General features: G+C 35.3%; 1 protein-coding gene across 21 annotated transcripts in view; it reads left to right on the top strand.

Annotated features, from left to right (window-relative positions):
- KLHL13 (kelch like family member 13) overlaps positions 1 to 22,943 on the top strand; it is a 424,794-nt gene extending 401,851 nt beyond the window's left edge. For 18 of the 21 annotated variants that reach the window (XM_077989506.1, XM_077989505.1, XM_077989502.1 and 15 more), the window contains 4 exons: positions 186 to 382; positions 10,476 to 11,271; positions 18,810 to 18,923; positions 21,364 to 22,943. In XM_077989506.1, coding sequence (XP_077845632.1) covers positions 186 to 382; positions 10,476 to 11,271; positions 18,810 to 18,923; positions 21,364 to 21,851 — 1,595 coding nt within the window. In that variant the 3' untranslated portion in view covers positions 21,852 to 22,943. The remainder of the gene's footprint in view (positions 1 to 185; positions 383 to 10,475; positions 11,272 to 18,809; positions 18,924 to 21,363) is intronic. The other 3 variants (XM_077989496.1, XM_077989503.1, XM_077989501.1) reach the window with 1 other exon arrangement.
- Positions 22,944 to 23,287: the final 344 nt, after the last annotated feature.

Below are 23,287 nucleotides of genomic sequence, written 5' to 3'. Positions count from 1 at the left end.
ATTAGTATAGGATTATCCTTTTTAAGTACTTTATTTTAACGGTAAAATGTGCAGCAGACTGACTCTAATACGACTGCTTATATAAAATAAGACTTTCCCTTGATTTTATTGCATCTAATTAGCAGCAGAAGTGAGTTTGACCATAATTATCCACCTTCATTTAATTGAATGTCTTTTTATTTAAGGTGGAATGAAAGAACAAGATTTAATGTGCATTAAACTTCATGGTGTGAGCAAAGTTGGTCTAAGGAAAATTATTGATTTCATTTATACTGCAAAACTTTCTCTTAATATGGACAACCTTCAAGACACGCTGGAAGCTGCCAGTTTTCTACAGATTCTGCCAGTTTTGGACTTCTGTAAAGTATTTCTCATATCTGGGGTAAGATATTTTGAAATCTGTTTTCTTCTGTGGTAGAGTCTGATGTAGCCTGTTTAGATTAGGACTCATGAAATCTGCTGTGCAGGAATGTGAAACTTGCCATTAGACAGGTGTGTCTTATAGTATGTGATCTGTAAGCAAGGTGAGATTGAAACAGGTGCATTTGTATGAAATAGAATCATTTAATAAAAGCCTCTGTGTTGGCTGGGAGTGGTGGCTCACGCCTGTAATCCCAGCACTTTGGGAGGCCGAGGTGGGCGGATCATCTGAGGTCGGGAGTTCAAGACCAGCCTGACCAACACGGAGAAACCCTGTCTCTACTAAAAATACAAAAATTAGCTGGGCATGGTGGTGCATGCCTGTAATTCCAGCTACTTGGGAGGCTGAGGCAGGAGAATCACTTGAACCTGGGAGGTGGAGGTTGTGGTGAACTGAGATCGAGCCATTGCACTCCAGCCTGGGCAACAAGAGTGAGACTCCATCTCAGGAAGAAAGAAAAAAACCTCTGTGTAATCAAATGACATTAGATACTAATAATGTTTGATAAAGATATATACTTTAACTGTTTGATAATGGTATGTACCATAATCTGGTTTTATTCACCTTAATGACTATACAAGCAGGCTTCTTAAATGTAATTGAATGGAAAAGTAATCTGAACTTCTAGAACTCTTTTAAAATTTCATCTTTTAATATGGGAGCTAGATCTTAAGAAGAACTAATACCTATGGGCAAACCTGTAAGAATGTCAGTCTTGATTCCATAGAAACATATCACCTACTGAATAGTGTTTAGCCGTTTTTTAATAAATAAGATAGGGCACATACAACCACTAATCAGTGAAGTACTTAGTGGTAGTCGCCCAGTTCCTGAAGAGAGTGTTTTATTTTAGCTGAGGCCCTTAAATTTTACTTCTGGGAAGATAAATGGCTACATTTTACAGAAATATTGCCAAGACTTCCAGAGGTCTGGAGCTTGTTTTTCTGATTAAGAATTCTGGCAATAGTAATTTTTGGTATATTTTCTAACTCATTATGTTGACGGATATGTTTTCTATAATTTTTTTTAACTCATATCAATCTTAGCATCGGTAAATAATTGCTGTCAGATCTTTGCAACGTACGTTTTTTGAACATGGAACCTTCTTTAAAACAGTAACTTTCAAGAGAACATGTCCTTAATTATTTTATTATTAAGGTACTTACTATCTTACAAAGTCAGCCAATGACTAATTTAACTGGCCTATTGAAAGTGTGTTTTGGCCGGGCGCGGTGGCTCAAGCCTGTAATCCCAGCACTTTGGGAGGCCGAGACGGGCGGATCACGAGGTCAGGAGATCGAGACCATCCTGGCGAACACGGTGAAACCCCGTCTCTACTAAAAAAATACAAAAAACTAGCCGGGCGAGGTGGCGGGCGCCTGTAGTCCCAGCTACACAGGAGGCTGAGGCAGGAGAATGGCGTAAACCCGGGAGGTGGAGCTTGCAGTGAGCTGAGATCCGGCCACTGCGCTCCAGCCCCGGCGACAGAGCGAGACTCCGTCTCAAAAAAAAAAAAAAAAAAAGAAAGTGTGTTTTTTGTACGTTTGATTTTAGGAAACTCAGACTACTGTCTCACAATTACTTATAAAATTTGAACTAATTGCCACTTTTAAGGGTTTTTATGGCAGCATAGTGCTATATTGTTGACTTGTATTGTCTTCTTTATTGCACAAGTAGCCCAAGTGAGGTTGGTTAATTCCCATGCTATTGCTTGCCTCCATTACTGAATTTAGGTGCTAAATTTTATTTTAATTTGATCATACAAGGCCCATTCCCTCAAGAGCTATTAGGATCTCACCTGTGGTTGTGTCACTGGCATGATATAACAACTTCATTTCAAGGAAAAATGAATCGTATTGAATGTGATTTTCAAAATGCCTCAAGTCCAGAATTTAATTTAGCAGTAACACTTAAAGCTTATACTTATAGATTCTTAACATTACTTTATACTGATCTTAGCAACACATGGTCATGGTGAGCCAAATTAAGGAAAGTGCCATGATTTCTTTGGAACTATTCATTAACAAGAGACATTGTTGGCCTATCCTCTAATACGAAAGTTTAGTACTTAGAACTTCAGATATTGATTGTGATCAGTTCCTTTACCTGAAAGAAAAGGACCAAACTGGATAATACACAATACAAGAAAGTTATAGTAATATTATTGTCACAATAATAGAAAAGAATTTTGTTCTAGATAACTGTATTTAAAGCAATTTTATTTAAAGATGAGGCCATAGTCACTTTGTAATGCTAATTTCCAGCAATTAGACTGTTGGTTCCTTAACCTGTGTTGAAACATTTATTATAATTGTTTAACAATTTAGAAATGTCTTCATTTTTATAAACACTTAATATTGCCTTAAATCTCATGTTCATTATTTTTTTGCATCCTTTGCAGACATCCTAAAACCTATTTCTAATGGAGAAGAGGCTTCTCTCTAGCAAAGATTACTTGTGGTAGAGTTTGCTCCTACCTCTCAGTTTTAGAATTTTCTTGCCTATGAACTTTTAGGAATTACCTCTTTTCTTTGTATTATTCTATCTTACTTGTCCTTCATCCTTTTTTGCGGAGGACATGTCTGTATGGTTTTAGAGTAGAAATCTCTTATCTCTCAGAATCCATGGTAATTTTTGAGAAAATCTGGCAGATGATTAGTTCCAGGAACATGCAAAATCCAAGTTTTCCTTTACCCTTCTTTCATGCATTCTGTTTTTTAGTTAAACCTATGTTCAGCCTTGCCCTATTTATTTCCCCTTTCCTTCTCGGCAATCAAGTGAAAAAAGAAAAATAGTAACCCAGTGTATTTTCTACTTATAAAAACTGAAAGTCCCAAGATACTATATTTTTTAAAGGAGGACTTCTTGAAGTTCTTCCATGAGCTAAGTTATTATTGATAAATTTTAATACAACGTTCTCATGTTTAAGAACTGTGTGCTGAAATCAGATGCTTTAGAGGAAATGGGATTTATGTTTTTAACGATATAGTGATATTATAGTTCACATAACCAAAACACTATTTGGGTTTGAACTTTTAGACAGAAAAATTCCCTTCTAATACAATTCTGTTCTATCCTATTCTCAATCATTTGTGTGGAGGAAGAGGAACAGTGGTACATAAAATGTGGATCAGTAGCAGTGGTACGTAAAACGCGAATCAGTGAATAACCCAGAAAACATGTATGTATTAGTTTTGAATGATAACTTTAGATACAGTAGTAAAGCCATACTCACCTTTGGTGGGATAGAGATACCGTTTTCTATAACAGAGCATCAGTCTTAATAGAACAAGAACCAACCTCCCATCTAACTTTGCCGTCCTTTGCAGTGTTACTTAGGGTGGTAATTAGTATGATAGTTTATAGGATGTGGCATTTTTGTTTTTGTTATGTTATTTTCTTGGGAGTTATGGAAAAGAGGACAATGAAATGAATACAGAAGGATGACAATGAAGGATAGATATGAAGCATAGTAGGTAAAAATTTCTGTAAAGCTAAAACCACTTTTTTTATATACTATGGAGATAATGGAAAATTACCTTTGTTTAGTCATACCTAAAAATTGCATTGGTTTTGTCCTTAGGACATTGTATAACTACAACATGTTAAATACTGTGCACCTATTCACTAGTTTTTTCTTTTTCTTTTTCTTTGCTTTTTTTTTTTTTTTTTTTCCGAGGCAGAGTTTCACTCTTGTTGCCCAGGCTGGAGTGCAATGGCAGGATCTCGGCTCACTGCAACCTTTGCCTCCCAGGTTCAAGTGATTCTTCTGCCTCAGGCTCCCCAGTAGCTAGGATTACAGGCATGCACCACTGTGCCTGGATAATTTTGTATTTTTAGTAGAGACAGGATTTCTCCATGTTGGTCAGGCTGCTCTCGAACACCTGACCTCAGGTGATCCACCCACCTCAGCCTCCCAAAGTGCTGGGATTACAGGCGTGAGCCACCGCGCCCGGCCCCATTCACTAGTTTATAAGAAAGTTGTGTAAGTTTTTTGTTTATCCTTTGTTTGCAATTTGAAATTTTTAGCATCTAGCATTTGTCCCATGGAACTATTGTTATGGAGGATATTAGGCTAGTTCACAAACAGCCTAATTTAATGTTAGGTTACTGAAACAGGGCATCTGTAATTGAACTCAAAAGGTTACAATTTAAATATACAAGTATATAGAATGAACAAAACAGAATAAAGATGAGAAATAAATCACTTTATGTTTGTATAAAAGCATTTTTTAACAAGAGAATGAAGATGTCATTGGAATTTAGACTTGGGGATAATCGTTCTTAAAATAATTTTTTGATTGTGTTTTCCCCACTTGATGCAGGTAGATTACTGGTTCCACCTGCACATTTGTTATCAGTGATGAGGTGGAGAGCTTGCAGTGAAGTAGAGAGAAAGTTTATTGAGGTGACTGGAGGAGATGAAGAGTTGGAGACAGAAAATAAAGGAGGTACATAAGTGGGAAGGAGACGAGAGAGGAATAGAGAGAATATGTTTCCCTCAAAAGAAAAACAAAAAGAATCAGATGTCATTGGAGAAGACAGTTCCTTTTGCTTTGCCTCCATTACTAAATTACTGAGGATTTCCTGTATAGTACATATATTTCACATTCCTCATTTAATCTAAATTGTATTTACCCATAAAGATTAATAGACATGTTTTTTAAGATATTTTTTTCACCTTTGAGGGCAATTTAATGCAAGTTAGAGACAAATTGTATAGATAATTAAAATTAAAAATGAATCAAAATTATTTCCCTCCCAACCAAACCAGTCTTGACTTCCTTATTGCCAGGGCTGATATTGGGCAAATAGTACATAGAAGGTCATCCCCGTTGCTTATGGTCGGCCATCCATTTTGATTGGTTGATACCCATGTTGTGTGCTTGTTAAATATTCTAAATATCACGCCTATAACCTTGAGCACCCATTCTTGCCCATCTGCTATCTGGGACTCTGTCTGGGAAGAAGAGGCGTAGCCTGGGCTCGAACCACTTCAGCCTCACAAAAGCCATTGTAATAACTAACGTTGTATTCAATAAAGGAAGTGCATTCGAAGTGCAAAGAAATAGAGAATTGAATATTTTGGGCTGGAGACACCAGTGACATTCACCTCAAATAGCATTTAGAAACTGAAGAAAGACAAAGACTGAAAGAGAGAGAGGTGTTTATTATTCAGTTATCCCTCTGTTCTTACCAAAGTGTCTCTTTGTGTCCTGTGCCGGTCTCATCTGTGGAAGGAGGCTTGAGAAAAGATACCTGTACATCCTCTGCCCGCTAAAGTATCTTGTTTGATTTCTTCCCAGCCTGATTCTGTGGACATGGTTTCATTCACTGCATTGATTGTACTAGATATCAGCCTGTCATTTTAATAAACTAGATAGCACCAAGTAGAATTTGGCACATTGAATGGCTAAGGAGTTCCCCAAATTTTTGCCAGATTTCTTAGTCTTTGCATTTTGCCAGATTTCTTAGTCTTTGCATTTCCCTTGGCTAGTCAAAAAAAAAAAAAAAAAAAAAAAAGAGCAGATACCCATTTTTTTCTAAATGGGAATTTATTTGTATAAAACACCAATCTTTAAAAAAAGTCCTAGATTTCAGATGAAATCTTTCATTAAAATAGCAAATTATGTTAATGACAGTGTTTTGGGCACATCAGATATAATTTGAATAGTACAGCAGCAGTGAGGACAAGTATGTTACTGAGAATACCACTTGCAATGTTATGATGTTGGAAGTGCCTTTAGGATGACTATGAATGTTGTTTGGTTATAAAAGAATAATTTATACTAATTTATATCAAGGAAATGTAAACGAGCAGTTGATTATTTTACGAACAATTTTATAGGTTCCCACAGGTGCTCGAAGAATTTTATCCTTTGTTGTTGTTGTTGTTGTTGTTGTTGTTGTTGTTTTTTGAGGGAGTCTTGCTCTGTCACCAGGCTGGATTGCAGTGGTGCTTTCTCAGCTCACAGCAACCTCTGCCTCCCGGGTTCAAGCGATTCTCCTGCCTCAGCCTCCCAAGTAGCTGGGAATACAGGCGTGTGCCACCACACCTGGCTAATTTTTGTATTTTTAGTAGAGATGGGTTTCACCATGTTGGCCAGGATTGTCTCGATCTCCTGACCTCATGATCCACCTGCCAAGGCCTCTCAAAGTGCTGGGATTACAGGCGTGAGCCACCGCGCCCAGCCTTGTTGTTCTTTTTAAATGCCAATGTGTTATTTGGATTAACTTCTGTTATAACTCTGTTTTCAAGTGTACCTTCTTTGGAATTGTGGCCGGGTTTTCAGATGAAATAAAAGATGAACTCAGATGAAATTTCTACTTAGACATTTTTTAAATAAGCTTTAAATTTCATATTTTGTATTTTCAATGTGCATTCTATTATATATATAAATTGCATTATAAATCCAATTATCCACTTATGGATATCCAGTTATCCATTTATCCTTTTATGTATCCAATGGATACACAAATACATGTATCCATTTAAAAATACTATCTAGGCTTAATGTTTGGAGATCTTCTAGCTGAGTCATTTTTAAGAATCATGGTGGAGGCCGGGCGCGGTGGCTCAAGCCTGTAATCCCAGCACTTTGGGAGGCCGAGACGGGCGGATCACGAGGCCAGGAGATCGAGACCATCCTGGCTAACACAGTGAAACCCCGTCTCTACTAAAAAAATACAAAAAACTAGCCGGGCGAGGTGGCGGGCGCCTATAGTCCCAGCTACTCGGGAGGCTGAGGCAGGAGAATGACGTAAACCCGGGAGGCGGAGCTTGCAGTGAGCTGAGATCCGGCCACTGCACTCCAGCCTGGGCGACAGAGTGAGACTCCGTCTCAAAAAAAAAAAAAAAAAAAAAAAAGAATCATGGTGGAGAAGTAGATTAAAATGAACCATAACAGAATATTATGTATTTCTCTGAAAGTTGTTTACTATAATTCCATCAGTTTTGGTCTATTTATATTGTTAATTATTACTGTAGGCTTTGCTTCTTTAATTTCTATATTCTATGATTAATTTTTAAGCTTTGATTACATATACTTGCTAAGAATTAATTTCCTATTAAATATTTTTCTTGTCTGTGTCTCATTTTGAAATTAATAAGGTTCTAGTAATTTGCTACATTAATTCAACAGGTATCCTATTTTTAATTGCATCCATCATCGTACCTTTTATATTTTTGATATTTGTAGTATTTAGCCTTTGTTGCATACTCACAGTATGGTAGCTGTTGTACATGAGCTATAGAAAATACTTAGTCTTGGGTACTCCATAAATATATACCAACTATGTGCCTACAAAAATTAAAAATGGAAAGAAATAAAAAAAGAAAATAGTTCTTCTATCAAGAAGATAACAGTTTGAAAGGTTATGGAATACCATTCTCTGGTGATTTTAAAGAAAAAAGTAGGCAGCTATTTGTATTGGCTTGATGGTCTGTCAAAGTCTTTTCTAGTCTTGTGTGTCTGTATATATGAATGTATTGATATACAGAAGGTATTTTCCAAATGCCGGTAAATAAAATGTAAGTTCCTTTCTCCTGTTATTCTAGCAATCATTTTCTCACTGGATAAATTTGAAGAGGGAAAAGGTGAAGGAATTAAATACCTTTGATCCCATTTCTAAATTATACAGTTTGGCTTTTAATCTTTAATCTTGCTCTATGTTGCATGCTATAAATTACACAGTTTGGCTTTTAATATTTAATTTTGCTCTATTTTACATGCTATAAATTTAGATTTCAGATTGGTGACTAACAACTGGTAGTATCATTTTGCTGGCTTAAAGTACCCATTCTTTGTTGTTTTTTAGTAATCATATCAATAATGATGAGAATTTGCATACTTGGGAATTATATCTGTGTTGTCATCAACTTTTGCGTAACTGTACTAATAAACGTCTTCAAAAGTTTAAATCACCTTCACTCTGGGGAAGAGATCATTCTTACTTGTCTTGGGAAGTGAATTAATGACCTCAAATTCCTTCCACTCAGGGTGAATTGGGAAAACAGGTATTGACTGTAACTCCATTTACATAACTTAAATTTTTGAACCACCAACCTGCAGCTCCTCAAATTGGATTAAAATGGACTTTTTATTAACCACATTAGAAATCCAGGGTATTTATACAGTGCTATGCTGTCTATTTCTAGAGACTCATAATTTGTTAATTTATTTTTCTATTTTTTTATGTTGCAGTTATGTTTTAGGTATTCTTAAAATATATGGCTACTAAGTAAAATAAGCAATTAAACATTTTTGTAAAGCAAATCAGCTACTTAAAAGAGCACAAATTCTTTTTGAGTAATAAATCAGTGATAGACTGGATGAAGAAAATGTGGCACATATACACCATGGAGTACTATGCAGTCATAAAAAAAGGATGAGTTCATATCCTTTGCAGGGACATGGATGAAGCTGGAAGCCATCATTCTCAGCAAACTAACATGGGAAAAGAAAACCAAACACCTCATGTTCTCACTCATAAGTGGGAGTTGAACAATGAGAACACATGGGCACGGCGGGGGGGGGGCGGTGGGGGGAACATCACACACCAGAGTCTGTCGGGGGCTGGGAGGCTAGAGGAGGGATAGCATTAGGAGAAATGCCTAATGTAGATGATGGGTTTATGGGGGCAGCAGACCATCATGGTATGTGTAATACCTATGTAACAAACCTGAACGTTCCACACATATATCCCATAAGTTAAAGTCTATTTTTAAAAATCTATGAAAATAGCAATGTGTGTGTGTGTTAACCTTAGAGATTTCAGTGATATTATATCCTAACTAGGCTGTCATTTTATGTGGAGGAGTAATGTTTTTAGCTTTATTTCAGTTTTTAAAGAAATGTCAACAGAAGGATTATTTGATTTTCTCTTAACCATCTGCCAAATCTGTTAACAATACAGTTATGAGGTTAACAATACATTGATAAAGTTTGTGTGACATTGAGGACACATAACCTGACAAAATTTTATAAACAACCAAACATTTAAGTCTTTTGCCTGTGATTCGTGTCTGTTTGTATATATACATATATATACACACTGGCATTTTTTATGGTAGGCTTGTTTTTGTGGTTTGTTCTTTGTATTATATTTGCTAATATTATTTTTCCTATTTTTCCTTTGACCAGTCAGTTATTAGAGCATTGAAAAGAGGTTCTACTGAGGAAAGGCCTCTCCGTCACTTCTCTTCTTTGTTAGCTTTTCGCTTTATGGTATATTTCGCTCTATGGTGGGGAAATGGTTCTGGGCACATGTTGACGCCAGAGAGAAACAGAATGTGCTGTGAAAGTAAGAGTGGCTAAGGAAAGCTATGTTGCCCAGATGGAAGCAGTCATCACAGATACCAAAATCTCATTTACAGGAGAGATTTGATGTAGATATGCCCCTCTGCCCTTAAGAAAGACATTTCCTTGCTTATATTTCCAGATAAATAATGTTGAAAATTAATTTACCCTAGGAATAATTATCTTATTAAATTATTTTTCTTATGAGTAATAACTTTGAAGGAACCAAAATGAATGATAGTAATGAGTGATGCCTATTTACATGAACGGGAAATCTAGGGATTGGGTATTAGAACTTTTCTGTTCATGGATCTGCTAGCTGTGTAGCATTTTTAAGAATAATGACTAAGAAGTGGATTGACATGAATCATAATAGAATAATTTTCTATTTTCCCATGTTTCCATCTAGCAGGAATTCTATCAGTATTTTTGGGGTGGGGGTGGAATACATTTTTGAGGAGACAAGAGTAATTAATTTGGCCATATTCCACTTATAACATTGTTTCTTAGAGTAACTTCTAACTTACTGACTTTGATCATTTTCTTTTAGTTAGCCTTCTACCAGATTAAGTAAAGGTGGTTTGCAGATTATTTGTATGTAGATCATTGATACATTTAGATAAGAATCCTTATTTGCATCTAAATGAACATTAAAAACATAATTTACTCTTATTCTAGAACAGGTATTTGTGGTATCAAGATGTGATTGCCATGAAAGTAGTCATGTTTTAATTTTTTTTAAATTGGCTTAATAGGTCACTTTAGACAATTGTGTTGAAGTTGGACGGATTGCCAACACCTACAATCTAACCGAAGTGGATAAATACGTTAACAGTTTCGTCTTGAAGAATTTTCCTGCATTGCTGAGCACGGGGGAGTTCTTGAAACTCCCTTTTGAGCGTCTTGCCTTTGTGCTTTCCAGTAATAGCCTTAAGCACTGTACTGAACTTGAGCTCTTTAAGGCTACCTGTCGTTGGCTTCGCCTGGAAGAGCCTCGGATGGACTTTGCTGCAAAATTAATGAAGAACATACGATTTCCACTGATGACACCACAGGAGCTCATTAATTACGTGCAAACGGTGGATTTCATGAGAACTGACAATACTTGTGTGAATTTGCTTTTGGAAGCCAGCAATTACCAAATGATGCCATATATGCAGCCAGTTATGCAGTCAGACAGAACTGCCATTAGATCTGACACCACTCACTTGGTTACACTAGGAGGAGTGCTGAGGCAGCAGCTGGTTGTCAGTAAGGAATTGCGCATGTATGATGAAAAGGCCCATGAGTGGAAATCATTAGCCCCCATGGATGCCCCAAGGTACCAGCATGGCATTGCCGTCATTGGAAATTTTCTCTATGTCGTTGGTGGACAGAGTAATTATGATACAAAAGGGAAGACGGCAGTTGATACAGTCTTCAGATTTGATCCTCGATACAATAAATGGATGCAAGTTGCATCTTTAAATGAAAAGCGTACCTTCTTCCACCTAAGTGCCCTCAAAGGATATCTGTATGCAGTTGGTGGGCGAAATGCAGCAGGTGAACTGCGTAAGTGTGCATTTATATTAAGCATAGAGACAAATTTCTTCACTCAGAAATTCTTATCAAATCATAAAATAAGCAGTCCTGTAAAATCAGATAAAAATGTAGCTAGCTAGGGTTTCATTTAAAAACTATTTTTCTGAGAAAATATTGGAGACCATCTTTATGCCTTATCTGGGCATATATCGTTGGTGAGGGAACAAATTGTATCTTACAAATACATCAGTATATTGTAGAATATTTTACTTGTGCAGCGTATGTGGTCTTCATCTTGAAGGTTCATCTAAAACGTATACTTAGCTCATTTAAATTATAATAAGGTCTTGGATAGAAGTTTGGCATGTTTTCTCATTTTCTGTTTTTAAAAGGCCACATGATATTTTACTCAACAGGTTACAATCCTTCATTACAGAAAACTTTCATTGTTTCTTCTTTTACAAAATTTGTTACCTATTAGAGGTCAGATAGATAATTTTTTTTATAGATTAAATGTACAAAGTCCAACATTATACGAAGTTTATTCACTGTGAATATTATGATCTATGACTGTTTGTTTTAAAAACAATTCTCTTGACATAATATCAGATAGTTTTCTTTACCATAAGCCCATCTGGCAAGCTTTATTTGATGGTCACTTTTTTGTCTTCCCAGTATAAAATTGACCATAAACATACTTTGATACAGAATACTTTGGCTATATAAATTAACCGAAAAAGGTATAATTTTATTATTTCAGATAAAATTGGGATAGTATAATTTTTCCAAAAATAAAGGCAGGAAGTCCACATTTTGTGTTATGACATATATTTGTCATTGCCATTATTGTTTGGCCTTGTTTTCAATTCTTTTATTCTCTATTATAAATAGAGTCTGTCACAGGGAGGGGAACATCAGAGACCAGGGCCTGTTGGGGAGTGGGGGGGCTAGGGGAGGGATAGCATTAGGAGAAATACCTAATGTAACTGACGGGTTGATGGGTGCAGCAAACCACCATGGCACGTGTATACCTATGTAACAAAACAGCACGTTCTGCACGTGTACCCCAGAACTTAAAGTATAATAAAATAAATAAGTCAATAAATAAAATACAAAAATACAAAAAAAGACAGAAAGAAAGACAGAAAGAAAGAAAGACAGACAGAAAGAAAGAAAGAAAGAAAGAAAGAAAGAAAGAAAGAAAGAAAGAAAGAAAGAAAGAAAGAAAAGAAAGAAAAGCAAGCAAGCCAGCCAGGTGTGGCTCATGCCTGTAGTCCTAGCTGTTAAGGAGGCTGAAGCAGGATTGCTTGAACCCAATAATAAATAAATAAATAAATAAAGTCCTTGTAGTTGATCAATTCCAGGCTCCAAAGAGCTGGAATAGTTCAAAATATTGAGATTGGCTCTGGATAAGTTCAGAGTAGTTCTCAGAATCTTTATTTTTCAATATTCTAAGAAATAAAAGATAGTTTAATGTATTTGAGACTAAGCTATTTATCAGAGAAAAGATTAACTGTTCTCAGCTCTTATACTTTCCTGTTTATAAAACCCTTTCTTATTAGTGACATGGTCTTTTTCCTGATCTTTTCTACCCAAAGTTTTTTCCTTTGTTGTTACAATGATATTTTTTTCTAAGACCAGACTTTCTAGGTTGTTGGACTGTGTTGCATGATCATGAACTGCATAGGTGTTCCAATATATTTTAATAATTGGACTTTTAAAAGCAGTTAAGCCATAAGTGTCCTTAGTGTACAACTGTCCTTTAGGCCTCCTCAGTCAACCTACACCCATTATTTTCACATTATTATACTATTTTAAATTTGTGGTATCTGGAAATATCTAGAAAGTGCAAGTAGTGACTTGGTTGTTTCTTAGAAAATCCCTGTATAAGATAATCTTTTCTTAAATATTTTCTTCACAAATAATAGGTCATTAACCTGGGCAGTCTTCTTTTCTCAGAGGAAATAGCTCCGTTTTTCAAAGTCGGTCCTTGCTTGTTCATATTATCACCCCTGTTAATATGCAGCTACTTAGTTTTCAATATATAGTTCCTAACACTAATTAGAAGCCATATTCTTCTGGGAGTTTATAATCTTCAGGCCGAGGAGAGTCATTACATAAAACCAAGATGCTAGAGGCTTTTTTTTTTAACTTATCCCAACCCTCTTTCAGTTGCTCCTATGGTATACCCATCTAGGAACTAGAAATAGACCACCCTGTTGGGCAAATGGCTCATACACAGGAATCCTTACTCCTGACCTTCAGAAACCACCCCTCCATCTCTGATTTAAAACAGTCTTTTGTGTTTCATTTTGAAAGGGAAAAGAAACAAGGGAATCATGCTTTTCTTAGGATATTCCTAAATTCATATTTAGGCTTTAACAATAAAATTTCTAAAGCTCAACCTAAGGATGATGACTTAAAAAATTTCCTCTCTAATGGTATATATAGGTTCATTTTAATCTTATTTCATAAACTGCATTTAAAAAATACACATGTCATTATAATACAGGCACAAACCATCTATTCCAAGAATTCTAATTCTAGTTATCATCCAATTATTTGATATTTTATTCCATTTGAAATGATCTATAGATTACAAATCTATAATGATCTTATAGATTTGTAATCTATAAGTAGCTAAACTTTTGTAGAAAATGATTGTGTCCCTTAAAATCAGCATACCCATCAAATGCATTCTGTACTTAACATTTTATTATACAATACATTGGAAGTTTAAAAAATATTTTGTGATTGACTTAGTAAGTGCACTCAAATTTAGAGTCTTGATTTCAGGAGAAAAAAAGGTCAAAGAGAGTCATCAGAGAAAGCCAAGAAGCAAGAGGTTTCATTTCTTTCTGATCCACTCCACCCACTTTGAGTTCTTTCTATGTTATACTCAAATAGAAGCAAGAAGTAGCTTGTCTTGTCATGTCACATTCTATATTACTGAGGTAACCAAACTTGATGAAACCTGCCTTGATTACTATTGCTCCCAAAGAATAATATTAATGAAATTTCCTGAATTTTATCTATTGATCTTCTTTCTCTTTATATAAATAAAAAGTGAATTTGTATTAGTTGGCTTTTCCAGTTTTCTTGGGCCCATTGTTTTTGCAGAATAGCAGATTTTGATTCTAAAGAAACTCGCCTATATTTCTGAATGTTCCTTCCAGAAACTGAGTTTTTAACATTTCCCTTACCCTACAAGTGCTTTTTAAAAATAGAATTCCCCCTTCAACGCACACATTAACATCTATTATAATAAATTAACATTCCCATTGTAACTGATTAAGTTGACACGTTCATATGCCTTTGTAAATAGAAGGAGGTGATGGGAATGGGTAGCAGGAAAAGGGGACTGATGGGAAAGTCATTTAACAGGTTGATTAGTACCAATATATCACTTCTTACACACAGTAACCATTGCCTGTATATAATTATAAAAAGAAAAATTTAATGGGTACAAAAATAGTTAGCATGAATTAATAAAGCCTAGTATTTGATAGCACAGCAGGGTGACTATAGTCAATAATAATTTAATTGTATGTTTTACAATAAGTATGAGTATATATAATTGTATTATTTGTAACACAGAGGATAAATGCTTAAGAGAATGGATACTCCATCTTTTATGATGTGATTATTATACATTACATGCCTGCATCAAAACATCTCATGTACCCCATAAAAATATACACTTACTATGTACCCACAGAAATTAAAAATTAAAAAAAGAAAACAGTGGAAACATTTGCAAGACAGTTTAGATCACTTTAATGCATTTGGTCTTTGAAAATCTTTTCATGGGGTACTTGGACCAAAGGAAACCTAAGCCCATTGTTCATGAAAAAAAGACTGTGTGTGTGTGTGTGTGTGTGTGTGCGCGTGTGTATGCACTAGCACACGTCTGCTCACCTGGTTTCGTGCTGAAATATAATTCCTTCAAAATGCTGCTTTCCTTTGACACTTGTTACAATGAGAAACTAGGGGAAGTTTAGAGTAGCTGTCACTTAAGTGTAAAAGAAGTCAGTTATTTCTGGTATCTTTCAAAATTGTGTCATATAAAAAAATCAATCTTCCATTGAAGTTTTCTATATTGAAGAAGAATATGACAGCTCCAATATCTTTCACTTCAGTTAAATATTAATAAGTTAAGATTTCAAATAATGAAATAACTTACAGAAAGCATGTTAGATGTTTTTCAAATAAATGCACAATAAAACTACTAAATTTTATTAAATGCCTCTATACCCCCCAAAGGATTTGGGGGTTTCTTGGTCACTCACCAGCGTTCTGTTTCTAGAGTCCATCTCCCCTCTAAGGGAGCCATCATTGTTCAAATGATTTTCTTTAGGCTAATCTCTTTCCTAATCTTAAAGAACAAATAAATTCCACATCATCTTTTAGGACCGATTCTGGATTTCTATGGAATTATCTCGGAAAATAAGAACTCCTGATATATGTGAGATAACCAACCTAAGTGTAATTCTTAAATTGGAGAGATTCTTTAATGTAAACACTAGGCCACCAGACTACTGAAGTTAATTCTCTAGATTAGGGGCCAGCAAACTTCTGTAAAGGGCCAGAAAGGGTCTATTTCCAGCTTTGTGGGCCATTCAATCTCTGTCACAAGTAATCAACTCTGCTGTTGTAGTGTAAAAGCAACCCTACATAATCCATAAACAAATGAGTGAGGCTGTGCTCCAATAAAGCTTTATTTGTAAACACTGAAATTTGAATTTTATAGAATTTTCATTAGTTACAAAATAGTCTTGATTCTTTTTCAATGTGTAAAAAATATAAAATCATTCATATTTTTATCTTGTGGGCCCTACAAAACAGGAAGTAGACTGGATTTGGCCTATGGACTGAGGTTTGCTGCCACCTGCTCTAGATTTTTCCAGTTGCCTCTTTACCACTTCCAACTCTTATAGACTATGATTGAAGCACTGCTTTGTGGCTCCAACTCTTTGCCTTGCATCATCCCTTGCTTCCTCTTCCCATCAGAGTTGTTGGTACTAACCTATATCTGAGTGTCTTATAAATATGGAAAATGGAAATAAGAGCATGTGTATCTACTTTTTAATTAGATGTATTTTATTTTAAAATAAAATACTATTGATTTTACTGATAACAATAGCAATTCTGCATGGAGAATTGCATGACAATAAAAGTTGACAATAAAAATTAAACGCCTGGAACAGTTAAAGGAGATAGATTTTTAGCTGGAAAAAAGTTCAAGAATGATGGACTATTATATAGTAATTTTGTTATTGGTGGTTAATAGCTATCTTGCACTGAGGGGCTCCTGTATGAGAAAGTATAAATGGATTCTTATAACCACTATTAGGGGAAGATGCAATTAAGTCACTGACAGAGGAATTATCCTTCTACATTGGAAAATATTAATAATAATAAAAAGTGAATAACTATTCAAATTCTAACTCCACTATAGAAAGAATAAGAAGAAACTAAAGGAAATCACATTGGAACAGTTTGAATTAAACATAAGAAAGGAAAGTTACAATCCAAAAATTTCAAAGTTTAAGTCAGAGTCCTGCACTAAGAAAAGTGTAAAGCTATACTGAATCCTGTTTGAATTAAACATAAGAAAGGAAAGTTACAATCCAAAAATTTCAAAGTTTAAGTCAGAGTCCTGCATTAAGAAAAGTGTAAAGCTATACTGAATCCTGCCTTTGGCTTCAAGTAGATGAAGAAGATGATATCTGGAAGTCTTTTTAGACCCCGTTTCTGACAGGATGTATGGTTTAATTACTTCTAAAACCTTCCCATTAATGGCTTTGCTAATGCCAAGTACCAATCAATGCACTAGGTTTTCTGTTATGTGGTGAGAGAGAGAGAGAGAGAGAGAGAGAGAGAGAGAGAAATTATATATATATAGAGAGAAATTATATATATATATAGAAATTCTATGTAGAGAGGGAAATTATATATAGAGAAATTATATATATATATATATATATATATATATATAGAGAGAGAGAGAGAGAGAGAGAGAGAGAGATGTGGCAGTTTAACTTGTTATTAATTTTAGAAATAGGGTTTAAAAGAAATAGAATTGGCAAGGATCCAGGCCTAAAGCAATGAACAAAGCCAACAAAGCAGTAGGTAAAAGTGAGAATAGTAAAAGCTTTTGAAATAAGACTGAAAATTCAAAGCTAAAGTAAGTGGAAAAGGAAGTCAGTAGAGAGATACAAGAAGTGGCATAATATAGGTGTGGTTGGAGGAGAAAAGCATACTTTGCATAGTGAGTTTGATGATGAAATGAAATTATTGAATAGAGTGGAAAAGTAGTTTCTCTCTCTCTCTCTCTCTCCCCCCCCCGTGTGTGTGTGTGTGTATGTATGTGTGTTTTGCCTGTCACCATGTTATTTTTTTTTTAAGTAGAGAATCTCATTCAAAGGTTGATTCATCAGGATTGCATTTGGTTGCAAGTAGCTAACCTAATTCCAGTGGCTTGATCAAATTGTCCTACTCAATAAACTTCTGCTTACCCATCACTGCCCAGAACTATATCATACGGTTGACCAAAGCTTCAAGGGAACCTGCTAAATTAAATTTCGTTTTTAGCTTGGTGCAGTTCTTCCCTAAGCAGTGTTGTGGTTCTGTTAGTTTAAAAAAGTGGGGTTGGGGGATGCAAGAAATTGGATTAGCAGTTGGCAGTGTATGCAATAAATAATACGAACTTTTCAAGTTAATCTAGACCTCATGCTTTTGATGAGTTCTCTTAATAGCTTTTCTGCCTTTTAAAAAGTGATTACATTTTCCATCTTTCTTGGTGACATTGTTCTGTTCTTGAGGCTATAACAGATTGATTGAAAGATACTTAAGTGAGTTGAGATCACTTCTCCAAATACATTATGTTAAAAGATGATACATATATTACTGAGAGGAAGTATTCTTAATAAAGACCTTTGTATTATGCCGCCAACCATCTTCAGGTTAAGAGTAGTACTGGATGCAATGATGGTGGGTATATACAAACTATCAGCTTTAAAGTATAAATGTAGAGAAATTGTCATCAGCGTCCACTTTGTAGTCTGTATATGAACTAAAACAGTGGGCTTCAGAACATGAACCAAGAAGTGTGTATACTTTCATTCTCAATGTAAAAGTTTGCTTCTTATGTATTAACGTTTGTTTATATCAACATGGGGACCCAGAATTGAGGAGTTTTTCATTCCTTTTGATTTTTTTCATCCTTTCTTCCTATGTTTTTAGAGCAAAGAAAATGGAGAAATGTCAAATTATTGATATGTAAACAGATTACAGAATAAATCTTAGTGATTTCTGCAATGACAGAAATTTGTTAGATTCTTACACTATCTAGTCTAATGTAACATGTACTAATAGTTTATATTATTAATATAGTCTCAATAATTACTATAAGAGCTCCCCCCACAGTCTTTCACGTATCTATCATAGCTATAATAGATATGTGTAAAGTGTTTGGATACTATTACTGTTCCACTTAAGAGAAAAATAATTAATTGCTAAATTTGAAGCTAAAATTCATTTTATTTCTTTTTTGTTTTTTTAAACAGCTACAGTAGAATGTTACAATCCAAGAACAAATGAATGGACCTATGTTGCCAAAATGAGTGAGCCCCACTATGGCCATGCTGGAACTGTGTATGGAGGAGTGATGTATATTTCAGGTAAACAAGTATTATGTTAACACAATATAATATATAAGCTTTTAACTATATGGTTATCTTTCCGTATAGTGGTAGTAATAATAATAATTCAGGCGTCAGGAGTTTGAGACCAGGCGGGCCAACATGGTGAAACCCTGTCTCTATTAAAAATACAAAAATTAACTGGGTGTGGTGGTGCACGTCTGTAATCCCAGCTACTTGGGAGGCTGAGGCAGGAGAATCTCTTGAACCCGGAAGACGGAGGTTGCAGTGAGCTGAGATCACTCCACTGTACTCCAGCCTGGGTGAAAGAGCGAGACTCCATCTCAAAAAAAAAAAAAAAAAAAAATCCAGAAAAATGGATAATCAAAATACAATTTATGTCGATTTTAGAAACTATTTTTGTGTGTATTTGCATATGAATGCCTTGGGCATTCTGTAGATTTATAAGAGTACTAGTAAACCAATCCTGTTATAAGGTATAACTTAGAAGAAATTGAAAAGCATTCAAATTTTGCTTTCCAGTTCCCATGCTCTGTATTCAAATAAGCACCATTCATAGTTTCTGTAGCAACAGTTAATTCATTTTATTTAAGGTTTAGCTAAACTGTGTGAAGGAGTGTATCATTATATAACATATAAGCTCTCCTATGCATAAAACATGCTTCCAGTGTGCGTAATAGTACATAATAATATTCATTCTCTCTTTCAGTATAGCCCATAATATGGGTTTCCTTCTTCCTTAGCATTATAAGAGGATTCTACTATGGTGTCATTGCATAAATATTTCTGTGCTGATTATCTGTATTTTATGCACATGAAGATATATTTTTCTGTTAAAAAATTCTGAAATGGATATAGTTTATTCACAGTGTCCCAGCAGCAACTTTCATTCTCAAATTGTTGGTGTTTAAATCAACCTACTGTCAAATTTCTTTCTTTTTTTTAATGCATTTTCTGCTTTTGTTCTCCTGTAAAATTTAGGAAGAAGTCTCACTTGAATGTAAAGACCACCTCTGGTACTGACATTTAACTTTGTTAGTCAGGTTATTATCACCTGGCCCTGACACACTCTACATGGGACAATTCTTCCCCATTGAATGAAGGCCTGCCAGTGCCAGGCCAGCAGCTACATTACTAGAGACCAAAGGTGTAAAGGCGATATTTGTGGCCTGATTGTCTGACCACTGCCTTATGAAATCTGTAATCAATAAGAATCAATGAAAGGCCTGTAGCATATGATTGGCAGGTTTCTGGTGTTAAACTCATGAGCAACTACAGAATGTCTTATATTGGAAGAACCATACAGGTAATAAATTTGCTCCCATTAATCCGTGATTTATACCATCTATCTATTTTATGTGGGCAGCTGCTGTACCATTATAATGAGAGCTCCAACTCCTCTGAGAAAAATGACACCTGAATTGTTTTAGTGGTGCTTTGGCATAACTGGCGTGTATTGCAGAAATGACCTTCCCAATTGAGAGTGGTTAGAAAGTATGGCTGATTTTCAAAACAATGAACACTGTTTTGCTTTCTGGGAAATCTGTAAAGCACAGAGAAAATATTTTTTAAAAGCAGAAGAAAACAGTGATAGTGACTGCCATCTGGCCACTTGACAGTAAAACTTTGAATAATTTGACTGAAAATTAGCTTACTTCTCTCCCTTGTCTACAGAAGGTATAGTTTGATACTTTCGTTGTAGAGGCTGATTTATATGTGATCTAAGAGTACACTTTGTAGATGATACAGACTCAATAAGATTAACAACAAATTGCTGCATGTATAAAATTCCACGTATATTCAGCATTCTAATTCTTTAGATTTTTAAACATGCATTCTGATAACAGATGACATTATCTATCCTCACTCTGCCCACAGAAAACTCTATAAACATAAACAATTCTGAATATTCTTATAAGCTTGTACACTTGTGCAAGACTTTCAACTTTTCCAAGGCATTTTTGAGAAATACCTCACTTCAGAGTCACAATCATGATGCAATAACTGGAGTAGATATTGTTTTGTGGCAAGTGAGGAAATGGGCGCCTGGAATTTAATGTGCTCTAGCCCAGTGCTCAGCACCTGGAGGATACCCACTAAAAGGCAGTAAGGAGTGAATGATGCTTTGTAGATGGAATTTACTACAGATCCAACTCTATCAGTGACCAAAATATATTTTCCTTCAGCAAAGTCTTTTAAAAACACCATGGATCTCCATTTGAGAAAGTCATTGCAATAATGTGATTGTTTTGTTCTTTAAGAAGATGAAAATGCTATTTTCTTTATTTTTGATCCAGAGAATGTATTTATGGAGGGAAGACAGTCCTAAGAACAGTATTGATAAGCTATATGTCATAATATGTGGCTAAAAGTTAATTATCTCTGACAGAGCTCTTTTAATTATTTTTGCATTTCTATAACAATCTATTTACTTCACACCTATTGTTTTATTCTTTAGGAGGAATTACTCATGATACTTTCCAAAAGGAGCTCATGTGCTTTGACCCTGATACTGACAAATGGATCCAGAAGGCGCCAATGACCACGGTCAGAGGTCTGCATTGCATGTGTACAGTGGGAGAAAGGCTCTATGTCATTGGTGGCAATCACTTCAGAGGAACAAGTGATTATGATGATGTCCTAAGCTGTGAATACTATTCACCTATCCTTGACCAGTGGACCCCAATTGCTGCCATGTTAAGAGGGCAGAGTGATGTTGGGGTCGCTGTCTTTGAAAATAAAATCTATGTGGTTGGGGGGTATTCTTGGAATAATCGTTGTATGGTAGAGATAGTGCAGAAATATGATCCAGATAAAGATGAATGGCATAAGGTTTTTGATCTCCCAGAATCCCTTGGCGGCATTCGTGCTTGCACACTCACAGTTTTTCCACCAGAAGAAACCACACCATCACCTTCTAGAGAGTCCCCTCTTTCTGCACCTTAAGATCATCTCTACAACTAAGATGCTGTAGTTCTATCTTTGCAATGTGTCATAAATTCTCTTCTTTTTCCCCCTTAAGTAGTATATATGTTAGGATTAGCCTCCAGTAATTGATACAGATATTGGAAAAAAGACAACATTGATGTTATTTGTGCTGTTTGTTTGGCCTAGAGTGTTTATAAAGTGGTAACACAACCATTCTGGAAATGTATCCCATAGAAGCTGATGTTTAACATATGAAAAAAAAGTATCGTCTATAAAATGTTTCTTCAGTACTTTTTAAATGCTGTGTATTGGGTGTAAGGTATTTGTCATCTTGCATTAGTAAACCCAATAAGCCAAGTTGAAGGTGGATTATAGTAAATGTACAACTGTGCTCACTAGGCTTCAAAGTAAAAGTTTTCCTTTCATCTTTGACTGTAAGATGTCAAAGGGAGGCAGCCTGCTTGAACAGGAAACAATACACAAAAGGTTGCCAACTCGCATGAGCTACCTCCCTCTTTTCATAAAGTATTTTTGACATATCTGTCAACCCACTTGACTGTGTGGGTGCATTGGGAACACAAAGTTTCTTAGACACACAGGAGAAATAGCTTAAATTCACTAATATTAATTTAAAAAGCAGCATGAACCCTCTACTTATAAACAAGGGTTTGGTGTTTTTAAAGTGTGTATACATACATACACATACATACACACACATATGTCAAATATATTTTTTTTAATTGAGTGGCACATCAAATAAATGTGAAATTAAAAAGAATTCTTCCAAAAAGCAGCTTCTATTAAAATGGGAATTCAGTATGCACATACTGAATGCATATATGTAGAACCATACAGAATTTAGGTGGATAAGGGCTAGAAATTTTGAGCAACAAAATTTGTCACTTGACCAGATTTTATCTTCAAAAATTGTATTCTACTCCTTCTCCTTTGCTGTTGAGGTAACTTGCATATTATACGTATTCTGTATACTCAGTTCATAAGGTTATTTAGCACAAATTGTAGCAGCTTCACCTGGAGAGCTGCTTTTGCTCAACAAATTCAACTTCCATGTTTTATCTTTTTTTGTTCAATAAAAAACATTTAATGTCATTTTGGTCTGAGACATCCCATTATTATCTGATTTGACTTCCTTTGATTAAATATCTATATTTTTGGCATGGCAAAATGTGATCAGAATTTACAGCTCTGAGCAGCTTGGATGAGTGAATATTTATGCCTTTTTATTCAAGGAAAAAAAGAATTTGACAAAGTCTAACTTTATTCATCAAAACTCATTGCTGGTGGTGTTTGGGGAATTAGATTATGGAAGATGCTAACTGGCTTTTCATCACCGCAGAACTGCCAACCATGTCTAAACCAAAAGAGCAATTACAATTCTGAGTTTAGTCTCCCTGATCTTCAAGAGGATCCATCTTGCCTGATGAGAAGGGATT

This window comes from Macaca mulatta, chromosome X (assembly GCF_049350105.2).
Source record: "Macaca mulatta isolate MMU2019108-1 chromosome X, T2T-MMU8v2.0, whole genome shotgun sequence".
NCBI lineage: Eukaryota > Metazoa > Chordata > Mammalia > Primates > Cercopithecidae > Macaca > Macaca mulatta.
This window is presented reverse-complemented; position numbering and strand designations above follow the sequence as displayed.